The following is a 12541-nucleotide window of genomic DNA, read 5'->3' on the forward strand; positions in this document are numbered from 1 at the left end:
CAGCTTCCTGCAGCAATATACTCTGCTTCTGCTGTGGATGTGGAAATTGACTTTTGTTTCTTGCTAAACCAAGAAACTAATCTGCCTCCAAGAAATTGACAGCTTCCACTTGTGCTTTTTCTATCTATTTTGCATCCTGCAAAATCTGCATCAGAGTAACCAATTAGTGTAAAGTCTGATTCTCTTGGATACCAGAGTCCCAACTCAACTGTACCCTTGAGATACTTGAAGATTCTCTTGACTGCAACTAAATGAGGTTCTCTTGGATCAGCTTGAAATCTTGCACATAGACAGGTAGCAAACATGATATCAGGTCTACTTGCTGTCAGATATAGAAGTGAGCCTATCATTCCTCTGTAGTTAGTAATATCCACTGATGCCCCAGTGTCTTTATCTAACTTAGTAGCTGTAGCCATGGGAGTTGTGGCAGCTGAGCTGTCTTGCATGCCAAACCTTTGTAGCAGATTTCTGGTATATTTGGATTGATTTATAAAAATACCTTCTTCAGTCTGTTTGACTTGAAGTCCCAGAAAATAATTCATTTCTCCCATCATGCTCATCTGATATCTGGACTGCATAAGCTTAGAAAATCTTTCATAGAGTTTAGAATTAGTAGAGCCAAAAATGATATCATCCACATAAATCTGAACTAAAAGCAGATCTTTACCATGATTGAGGTAAAATAAGGTTTTGTCAATAGTACCTCTGGTGAATCCACTTTCTATCAGAAATTGAGCCAGAGTTTCATACCATGCTCTTGGAGCTTGCTTTAGTCCATAAAGAGCTTTGTCAAGTCTGTAGACATAGTCTGGAAACTTTGGATCTACAAACCCTGGAGGTTGTTCAACATATACTTCTTCCTCCAATTCTCCATTGAGAAAAGCACTTTTCACATCCATCCGAAAAACTTTAAATTTCTTGTGAGCTGCATATGCCAGAAAAATTCTGATTGCTTCTAATCTAGCTACTGGAGCAAAGGTCTCATCATAGTCAATGTCTTCTTGTTGAGAATATCCTTTAGCAACCAATCTGGCTTTGTTTCTAGTGATAATTCCCTCACTATCAGTTTTATTTCTGAACACCCACTTAGTACCAACAATGGATCTATCTTTCGGTCTTGGTACCAGTTTCCAGACTTTATTTCTCTCAAATTCATTTAACTCTTTTTGTATTGCTGTTACCCAATCAGCATCTTGAAGAGCTTCTTCTACTTTCTTTGGTTCAGTCTGAGATAAAAATGAATGAAAAAGACATTCATTAGATGTAGCTGTTCTAGTTTGCACCCCTGCATCAGGATCTCCAATTTTCAGATCTGGTGTATGAGATTTAGTCCACTTTCTTGCATGAGGCAGTTGACTTCTAGAACTGGATTCTCCCCCATAATCCATGCTATCTCTGAAGGCATTCTGAAGTTCTGATGCTCCCCCTGTAGATATGCTTTCATTATTCTCTGATATTGACATATTAGAGTTTAAGGGACTGGCATCAGAAGTTGTGTTTTCTGTCAATTCCTCATCATTTTGATCCATATTTTCATTTATCTGGTGCTCCCTCTCAACTTGTGCTTGAGGTTGTTGATTTGGAATCACAGTCTCTGATATAATTTCAGAATCAGAGTTTATCGAATCAGAATATGCTACTTCATCTTCAAATCTCAGCTGTTCATGATCAGTGAAATCATCTAGTCCAGTTATCTTCTTGTCATCAAAAGACACATGTATAGATTCCATGACCACTCTTGTTCTCAGATTATAAACTCTGAAGGCCTTAGTTGACAATGGATAGCCAACAAAAATTCCTTCATCAGCTTTTAGATCAAATTTAGTCAATTGTTCAGGATGACTTTTGAGAACAAAACATTTACATCCAAATACATGAAAGTATTTCAGATTTGGCTTTCTGCTGTTAACCATCTCAAATGGTGTTTTTCCATGTCTATTGATCAGTGTTGCATTTTGTGTGAAGCAAGCAGTCTGCACAGCTTCAGCCCAAAAGTAAGTTGGCAACTTGGCTTCTTCCAACATGGTTCTAGCAGCTTCTATAAGAGTTCTATTCTTTCTCTCCACAACACCATTTTGCTGAGGTGTTCCAGGTGCAGAGAATTCTTGCTTAATGCCATTTGATTTACAGAACTCCTCCATTTTTGAATTCTTGAACTCAGTTCCATTATCACTTCTAATTATCTTCACTGCATCCTTAGAAATTTTATCCAGTTGCTTGACATGTTCAACCAAAAGAGATGTTGTCTCATCTTTACTGTGTAGAAAGTATACCCATGTGTACCTGGTGTACTCATCAACAATAACCAGAGTATATCTTTTCTTGGCTATAGACATAACATTTACTGGTCCAAACAAATCAACATGCAGCAAGTGATAGGGCTCAAGAATTGAGGACTCAGACTTACTTTTAAAAGAAGATTTTCTCTGTTTTGCCTTTTGACAGGAGTCACAGAGACCATCTGGTGTAAATACTGATTTGGGTAGTCCTTTTACAAGATCCTTCTTCACTAGTTCATTGATGCTATTAAAGTTCAGGTGAGAAAGTTTCTTGTGCCAGTTCCAGCTATCTTCAATACTAGCTCTGCCAAGTAGACAGATTGCAGAGTTATCAGAGTTTAAAGAAAGCTTAGCTTCATAAATATTTCCATGTCTGTATCCTTCCAGAACAACTTTTCCTGTGCTTTTGCTAACAACTTCACAGTGTTCTTTAAAGAAATCTACATGAAATCCTCTGTCACAGATTTGACTTATGCTGAGTAAATTGTGTTTAAGTCCTGAGACCAGAGCTACAGAATCAATGATGACACTTCCAAGATTGATATTGCCATATCCCAAAGTCTTCCCTATGTTGCCATCTCCATAAGAAACATTTGGGCCAGCCTTCTCCACAAAGTCTGATAGCAGGGCTTTATTTCCTGTCATATGTCCTGAGCATCCACTGTCCAGAACTAGAATGTTTTTCCTGTTGCCCTGCAATCATAAAGACCACTACAGGTTAGTTTTAAGGACCCAGACTTGCTTGGATCCTTTGGCCTTATTAAGTTTGTTAGTCTTAGCAGCGGAAGATTTATCAGAGTTTAAATCAGAGTTTGTGCTAACAGACTTATTATCAGAGTTTGTATTTGAGAATGCAATCTTGGTCTTCTTTAAAGAGGGTTTCAGCTCATAATAATCATAATATAAACTATGGTATTCCTTACAGGTGTAAATGGAATGCCATAAACTACCACAATGAAAACAAGGATTCTTTGGTCTATATCTAACACTTTTATTCTTAACTTCTGATTTGGGAGACATAGTATTTACGTCTTTATTTTTCCTGCAAAAAGAAGCAAGATGGTTAGAATTTCCACAGTTATGACAAGTTTTCCTAGGAGCATTAGGAATAGGCATATAGTTATTGCTTTTGTTGATACCTACCTTTCCATTCCTATTTTTCCTAGGTTCCTTGACCTTGTTTTCTTGCTTAACCTCCTTGAGCTTATGCTTAAGCTGTTTCTGAGTCATTAAGCCTATGTTAACCTGTTTAGGTTTGTCAGATTTTAATTTGTTGTTAATCTCTGATTCTGGTCTGTTCTGTTTTGACTTAGAAGATTCTGCAACAAATTTAACAGGTTTGACTTAGGTTTTTCAGCTTTAACAAACTTTGTTTTTGATGACTCAGCTTCTGCCTTATCAGTATAACCTAGTCCTTTCTTCCAATTTCCACTACCTAAGATATCCTGAGTAGTTTTGCCTGAATTTGTCCATGTCTTAATTACTTCCTTTTCCTTAGAAAGTTCTGATTCAAGAGATGCATACCTTTTTAATAATTCATCTTTGACAATGACAGCATTGTTACATACTTGATGTTGTTATGATTAATTGACTTGTTTAGTGTGCAGATCTGATCATCAGAGTTTATAGGGAAATCAGAGTTTACTGACTGCAGGTGACATCAGAGTTTATTCTGATCAGAGTTTGCAGGCGGGCTGATTTCTAGGAGAAGATCAAGACAGACAAGGAAGATAAGGATAGAGGAAGATTACAAGAATCAGGACAGCAGGAGATAGCTATTGATTGAAGTATTTCAGGAAGCAGATCACTAATAGGAATCAATCAGTAGATATCTTGTATCTGTGTGCTATATAAACACAGTTTTAGGGTTTACTCTATATGAGTTGTGTAATCGAGTATTCTTCTGTAAAACCTAGCAGCTCTTAGTGATCAAAAGTATAAATCACTAAGAGAGAGTTTTTGTAAGCAATTGAGATTTGAGTGAATAAGAGATTAATTGTTTTTATTCTCTTGTCTGCATTAATATAATTGATTGTGATCACTATAATCTGTTATAGTGAATTTATTCGGCCAAACAAGTGGTATCAGAGCCAGCTCTGTTAACATACATACAGTGAGATCTTTGTCACAATCATGTCTGAAAAGTCACAAATCTCAAACAGCAGATATGAGTCACTTAGGGTTCCGATGCTCAGAACATCTGAGTATCCAGTCTGGAAAGAGAGAATGGTCATATTTCTGGACTTTGTAGATCCAGAATACTTGGACAGGATTTATGATGGACCACATATGCCTACCAAGCTTTCTGTTGCAGTTGGAGATGAGCCTCAGAAGATGATTCCAAAAGACAAGAAAGATTATACTCCTGAGGACATCTTGTCAATAAGTAAAGATGCAAAAGTAAAACACCTCTTGCACAGTGCCCTTGATAATGCTATGTCTAATAGGGTGATTGGGTGTAAAACTGCAAAACAAATCTGGGATGCTTTAGAAACCAGATGTCAAGGAACTCAAGCCATCAAGAAAAACAGAAAAACCATACTTACACAGGAATATGAGCACTTTGATTCAAAGTCTGGTGAATCATTGACAGATCTGTATGACAGGTTTGTCAAGCTGCTAAATGACTTATCTCTGGTGGATAAGGAGTATGATCTTGAAGATTCAAATCTCAAATTTCTTCTAGCTCTTCCTGAAAAATGGGATTTAAAAGTTACCACCATAAGAGACAATCATGATCTTGGAGAGATGTCTCTTGATGATATTTTTGGAAGGCTGAAGACTTATGAACTTGAGATGGAGCAAAGAAATAAAAGACATGGAGGAAAATCCAAGCCTGTAGCTCTGAATGTTCAAGAAGAAGCTGTTGTGAAAAGCAAAGGGAAAGCTTATGTCACAAAATCTGATGATGAGTCATTAAACTCTGATAATGGCTTAAACTCTGATCAATCCTCAGACTCTGAGGATAGTGAATCTGAGATAATGCAGCTGGCAGCACTGATGGTTAAAGGTTTTAAGAAGATGGGTTACAGAAAGTTCAACAAAGGGAAGAAGATGTCAAGATCAGACAGAAGCTCTGATAAAAAGGGATTCAGAAAGAATGTGGGAAAAGAAGAAAAAGCTGGAATGATGGATAAGTCCAAGTTTACCTGTTTCAACTGTGGAGAGAAGGGTCACTTTGCTACTGAATGCAAGAAAGTGAAGAATGAAAAGGGACAAGCCTTCATCACCAAGAAAGGGAACTGGGTAGACACATCAGACTCAGAGGAAGAGATCAACTATGCTTTAATGGCAAACACTCATAACAACTCTGAAACTGCTGAAACTAAGGTACCTCATTCTACTCTTGCCTTTGATACTGAAGATATAACTGAGTTAAGATTATTCCTTAAAACTTTGCATATTAGCTATAGAGATCAGACTTTAGAGAATGAAAGATTAAAATCTGAAACTCTAAATGTAAAGAAAAGGAATGATTATCTTGAAAAAGAATTAGTCCAGATGTTAGAAGTTCAGAAAGAAAGAGATGATGCTATCATTGTCAAAGATGAATTATTAAAAAGGTATGCATCTCTTGAATCAGAACTTGCCAAGGAAAAGGAAGTAATTAAGACATGGACAAATTCAGGCAAAACTACTCAGGATATCTTAGGTAGTGGAAATTGGAAGAAAGGGCTAGGTTATACTGATAAAACAGAAGCTGAGTCATCAAAAACAAAGTTTGTTAAGGCTGAAAAACCTAAGATCAAACCTGTTAAATTTGTTGCAGAATCTTCTAAGTCAAAACAGAACAGACCAGAATCAGAGATTAACAACAAATTAAAATCTGAAAAGCCCAAACAGGTTAATATAGGCTTAATGACTCAGAAACAGCTTAAGCATAAGCTCAAGGAGGTTAAGCAAGAAAACAAGGTCAAGGAACCTAGGAAAAATAGGAATGGAAAGGTAGGTATCAACAAAAGCAATAACTATATGCCTATTCCTAATGCTCCTAGGAAAACTTGTCATAACTGTGGAAATTCTAACCATCTTGCTTCTTTTTGCAGGAAAAATAAAGACGTAAATACTATGTCTCCCAAATCAGAAGTTAAGAATAAAAGTGTTAGATATAGACCAGAGAATCCTTGTTTTCATTGTGGTAGTTTATGGCATTCCATTTACACCTGTAAGGAATACCATAGTTTATATTATGATTATTATGAGCTGAAACCCTCTTTAAAGAAGACCAAGATTGCATTCTCAAATACAAACTCTGATAATAAGTCTGTTAGCACAAACTCTGATTTAAACTCTGATAAATCTTTCGCTGCGAAGACTAACAAACTTAATAAGGCCAAAGGATCCAAGCAAGTCTGGGTCCTTAAAACTAACCATTAGTGGTCTTTGTGATTGCAGGGCAACAGGATAAACATCCTAGTTCTGGACAGTGGATGCTCAGGACATATGACAGGAAATAAGGCCCTGCTATCAGACTTTGTGGAGAAGGCTGGCCCAAATGTTTCTTATGATGATGGCAACATAGGGAAGACTTTGGGATATGGCAATATCAATCTTGGAAGTGTCATCATTGAATCTGTAGCTCTGGTCTCAGGACTTAAACACAACTTGCTCAGTATAAGTCAAATCTGTGACAGAGGATTTCATGTAGATTTCTTTAAAGAACACTGTGAGATAATTAGCAAAAGCACAGAAAAAGTTGTTCTAGAAGGATACAGACATGGAAATATTTATGAAGCCAAGCTTTCTTTAAACTCTGATAACTCAGAAATCTGTCTACTTGGCAGAGCTAGTGTTGAAGACAGCTGGAACTGGCACAAGAAACTTTCTCACCTGAATTTTAATAGTATCAATGAACTAGTGAAGAAGGATCTTGTAAAAGGACTGCCCAAATCAGTATTTACACCAGATGGTCTCTGTGATTCCTGTCAAAAGGCAAAACAGAGAAAATCTTCTTTTAAAAGTAAGTCTGAGTCCTCAATTCTTGAACCCTATCACTTGCTGCATGTTGATCTGTTTGGACCAGTAAATGTGATGTCTATTGCCAAGAAAAGATATACTCTGGTTATTGTTGATGAGTACACCAGGTACACATGGGTATATTTTCTACATAGTAAAGATGAGACAACTTCCCTACTGGTTGAACATGTCAAGCAACTGGATAAAATTTCTAAGGATGCAGTAAAGATAATTAGAAGTGATAATGGAACTGAGTTCAAGAATTCAAAAATGGAAGAGTTCTGTAAATCAAATGGGATTAAGCAAGAATTCTCTGCACCTGGTACACCTCAGCAAAATGGTGTTGTGGAGAGAAAGAATAGAACTCTAATAGAAGCTTCTAGAACCGTGTTTATTGCTCTTTTGTTTTTTAGAGGGGGGAGTTACTGTAACAGGAGAGATAAAATCATAGTATTTGCAGATTCAGAATTAAGGTGTATAAAACATGGAAGATTAGCTTCTCTTTAGAACAATGGTTTTATTTATGAGCAGGTCTTTATATCAGACTTCAAGCTGAGGAGCTCGTCCATCCATGTTCTTTACAGTTTGGGACTTTTGGGGAGTGAGGAGGAAGGGAAAAGTATTTACATTATACATCATTTATCGAATCCTAATTTGCCTAATAGAAGCTGAGGCGCATCTAAGCAGTTTGCTAACGAATTGGTGGACGCCCTTGACAAGTATGGTGCATGGGCGGGGTTGGAGTTTTAGACCATCAATGACACTCACCGAGGTGAGCTTTTCTGAAACGCTTTATGGTAAGGGAGGTCGAAAAAGTAATAGGGGAAGAAATGAGGGCAGTTTGGTCTTTGTCTATTTTGCTAGACAAATTTTTCTGCGTAGTTAATCTGACTGTTTTGGAATTTAATTGGTAGGACTATAACACTTAAGAACACTATTTAAACTGTTGTGGGGAAGGTATATGCTTCTTTTTCCACCGGGGTCTATGGAAAAGGGCTAATCTGTTGGAACTTCTGCTTGCGGTTCCTATAAGGGTATCTAGAACTGAACCTTTACATTAACATCGTACTGACTTGTAGATTTTCCACAGGCAGAATGCAGTGTTTGAGGTAGATCAGACCACGTGTGCTGTGTGCTCTATATATCTTAATTCTAACCAAATTATGATTCTCCCATAGCTACCATAATGAACAAAAGGGGGATATTATGATCTGATTTATATATGACCGTTTCAGTATGGAAACAAATTAGGAATGTGTCAATTCACTTGATACATTCACTAATACTTCTATTAGTAGTAAAATAAGTTTGGCTTACCAAACAGTGCCTTATACTTGTAACAGAATTTAGAGTTAGTTATGCTCATGTTCTGTAACTATAAATATAGACTCATATGTGTAAACTTGGTTAAGCTTGAATAACATTTACAAGATCTCTCTCTCTCTCTCTATCTCTCTTCTCTAATTCTCTATACTACCGAACTCTGTAATTTCATTTCCGCAATTGTACTATGAGTTTATCAAACTGAATAGTTTGAGTTTATTTGGATCTATGTATCTGATTTATATTCTCCCAGTGCTCCATTTTCATTGTTGAATTCATTGAATATGAAGCTCAATTCGGTCATATTTATTTTTTCTATTATGCATTCAGTTTCTGTCTTTGCCAGTATCTAGTTTGTGCAGAGTTATGACAATTTCTTAATTATATACCTCTATAACTCTGCCACTTATATTGACTATCTTTAATTTCTTACGATTGATTTTTACACGTGTCTTTATACCTAAGGAAGTTTCTCTATAGAACTTTATGAGCTCCTACAATCTTAGCACAGTGAACTATTTCGAAAAATTTAAGATATCACGAAATTTACACCAACTGGAAATTAATGCATCATGTCAAGCAGCACTCGAAGGGTTAGGGCAATTAAAACACACTTAAATTGCTTTTGTATCCACAACAGATGTTAAACTTTGTGATATCTGCCATATCTGGATAGGCAAGGAGTATACTCTGTATCATAAATATATATTGTGTATCTTCAGAGCTCTTGCTCTAAAACTGTACTCAATGAAGCAGTTGCCTGCAAGAACAGAAAAGTAACTGTTTCCAGGGTATTGAAGTTTGTTTTCAAACTCATGCAATGGAGCTGTAAGCATGACAATTTTTCGGGGCACCAATCACCATAACAATGGCTGATTCTCTGATTGTCCATTGTTATTATGAATGTTAATCAAAATGTCTATGTAATTAAATGGACGTGAAGATGCGTGGCATAGGTATTAACAGTGAGCACAGGTTTCAACAGACGAAGCGATGGATCCTGTTGTCATTTACCAATTAATAATAGAAGTTGACTCACAAATTTAAAAATAATACAGCAGAAATTAATAAAAAGAGCAATAGTAGCATATATTAGTCTTTGCTTTATTCTTTTGTCAATTCGTGTATAAACCTTTATGTTTGAGTCTACATATAGATTCGCCCATTATATCGGAAGTCAGAATAATCAAGCCCCCAGCAAGTAATTAATTGTGACAATGTCTCCTCTTCCAAGCTACCAGCATAAAAGGGGAACTCTGAAACCTCAAATGTAGGATATTTTGTTTTCCTGACAAGTTTTCCATCTGAACTGAACGCAAAGATGGGAATATGATATTGGAGCAGATAATAAGTAGACTGACCATACCAGAAATAGGAGGAGTCTAACTCATGCATCAACTTGCTTCCCGGTGATGCCAACCAAGGCATATCTCCAATAAGGTGTTTGCTGATGGAAGATTCCGTATTGTTTACAAAAATGCGGATCACTTCAAACTCGTCATCGGTCCCTTTCTTCTGGAAATACCTTTCTTTTAACATTGTTAGGAACTCGGTAATTGACTTCACTGCTTCTGAGCCATCATCGACCTTAAGTGATTTATTAAAGCTTTCAAGAACAAGCATGACTCTCTTCCCAGAAATTTGTGAGAAAGGAACCTTTATAAACCAAATTAACTAGTCAATGCTCAATAAGAGAAAGGTTGAAAAACAATGCTACAAACTGGAAAGCATTTGAGTTTTCTAGAAGTTATGAAGTCAGTAATTGATAAGTGGTATTTATACACACTTATAGGCCTTCATTTCCACTTAAATTGGTTGGTTGTACTTAAGTGTTTAGTGTCTTTTAATGTGTTTTTAGTGTTTTTCTGTGCAGGTCACGAGTTGAGGTGATGAAGTGATTTTCTATCATTTTAGGTTGTTTTTGTGCATTATTGGCAAGAATAGAGAATTATGGATTCATCACGATTTGGGATTTTGTGGGTACATCTTCTACAAACCCTCACGAGAGCACACTCGTCCACTAGAGCTATCTAGGGGTTTAAAGGGCTTGTTGCATATGCTAAATGCAACCGTGATCACCTACGGAAGTGGTACTAGGAGCGAGGAAGGACATGCACGCGAGAACGAGCTGAACACGAAGAAACAGGGCTGCCATCACAGTCAGTAGCGCGCCCGCGCTAACCTATAGCGCGCCCGCGCTATCCTCGGGTCAACTAGCGCGCCCGCGCTAGTCTAGCGCGGTGGCGCCCAGCAGAACTTCCCCGGGCCGATTTTTGAAGCTTTTCTGATGGATTTTCGCAGCGGTCGAGGCCCGGTTGACTTAGTCAATGCATTTTAATTTCTCGTGTGTAAAAACCCTAGCCTCTAAGAAAAAGTAGTTGAGTAGAGAACAATATCATAGTTAATTTTTATCGAAGCACATTATCAGTTGTATTGGATCGTTCTTTGCGAGGAAGTGACAGTTTCGAGCGAGATCGTGAACATCAAATCTGTAACGTGTGATCTTTATTATTATTAATTCAAGCATTTTTATTCCATTAAATTCTTGTCTTTTATTTATCATGTTTTCATTAGAACCCATGATGTCGATTAGTTCGATTATGAACTAACCGCCTTCATGGGATTCTAATGGATTTATCGATGTAGTCTAGTAACGAATATTAATTACTCGATTTTGTGACATACGTTGATTTCTTTGCATGAGCCGTGCTTATTCTTCTTAGCAGCGTAGCTAACTTCTAAGTTGACTGTTAATTCTTTCTGAAGCGAGAATGGATGATTGAATTTAGAACTATGCCATGTAAACATAGGATTATGTGAATGAAACATAATTTGTGGTAGACTTGAACTATTTTTATCACCCTATGTAATCACGATAGACGACTTGTTATTAAACCTCTCTGCTTACACTACCGCTATAGAGATATAGGGTCTGAGCTTTGTTGGTGTCTGTTGTGCCATAAAATCTCCCTGGGCTTATTTTATAGCCCATCATATTATTTGGGCTTCACTTGGGCTTATCGGAATCATGTGGTTAAGAATAATGGGCTTCGCCATGGCTGGGTGGATCATTAAAGGTGTACAAGAAGGTGTATGGACTTGCATTGGAAGCACAATGAAGACTGCCATCGGAATGGGGTTGCACCTGAAGGCGCTTTAGGGGTTACCACTGCTAGGGGTTACCACTAAGTGCACCCTGGCCTGCAGTTACGGGGCTGCATCTAGGGGATGCCGCTGGAAGGGCTCCCGCCGCCTGAGCAGAATGGCAGGTAGACTCCAAGCAGGACTCTTCTTCCTTGTATCTAGGAGGACGAAGTGGAGATGAATTGGGAGTATATCAACTGTTATTTATCTACAAATTAAGAGATAAATGCATTTATTATGAAGATAATTACGATCAAGTGGAGATAATTCATGGATAATCGGATAATCATGCAAGATGAAGGCTTCAAGTGACCTACTTGGAGTGGGATACTGCTGGATAACTACTGAAAGAAGGCTGTTTTATCTCGAACTAGAGGGGATAAGAGCTTATCTCTTCAGAGTCCTAAATCAAGAACTACATGGGCTTGATCCCTATAAATATAGGGTATGTAGGCACCTTGCAAAGGGACTAGGATCATTTTCACAAGTTCTACACTCTAAAGAGAGGCACGTGTAACCTTTGTGACATATATTTCCGGGCAATTGCAGGACGGAATTCCATAATTCCGGCCTCGTTGTTTGGTTCTTTGCAAGCTCAGCCCTTAAACACACTTGTTTCTCATTTGTTTTCTTAGTTTATGTTAACGGTAGCCCCTAAGAGCTAGCCGTGATTTTCTTAGTTGTAACAAATATCCCTATAATTGTGCTATACGGTTCTGGGGGTGTTGTATCAATTCCTCTCACAACACTTTTTGGCGCTAGAAGGAGGGGATTACTGATCTTAGAGAGGAGAGATGTCAGAAATTCCTGAAAATACTGAAAACCCCAAGACGCCGGAA

The 12541-nt window shown here is 37.5% G+C and overlaps 1 protein-coding gene across 1 annotated transcript; it reads left to right on the forward strand.

The window, feature by feature from the left end:
• The first annotated feature begins 4715 nt into the window (after window positions 1–4715).
• On the forward strand, window positions 4716–7742 carry LOC135148021 (uncharacterized). The gene is made up of 3 exons (XM_064082129.1): window positions 4716–5653; window positions 5843–6224; window positions 6765–7742. The coding sequence occupies exons 1-3, from the start codon at window positions 4716–4718 to the stop codon at window positions 7740–7742; spliced, it is 2298 nt and encodes a 765-aa protein (XP_063938199.1).
• The last annotated feature ends 4799 nt before the right edge of the window (window positions 7743–12541 follow it).

Source organism: Daucus carota, chromosome 7 (genome assembly GCF_001625215.2).
Source record: "Daucus carota subsp. sativus chromosome 7, DH1 v3.0, whole genome shotgun sequence".
Classification (NCBI taxonomy): domain Eukaryota; kingdom Viridiplantae; phylum Streptophyta; class Magnoliopsida; order Apiales; family Apiaceae; genus Daucus; species Daucus carota.

Bases quoted from the DNA above. Each gene is read 5' to 3' on its own strand.
- LOC135148021 (XM_064082129.1), top strand. From the start codon at position 4,716: ATGTCTAATAGGGTGATTGGGTGTAAAACTGCAAAACAAATCTGGGAT. The intron at 5,654-5,842 runs GTTAAGATTATT...ATTATTAAAAAG, and splicing joins GATACTGAAGATATAACTGA to GTATGCATCTCTTGAATCAG. The intron at 6,225-6,764 runs GTAGGTATCAAC...TTTGTGGAGAAG, and splicing joins GGAAAAATAGGAATGGAAAG to GCTGGCCCAAATGTTTCTTA.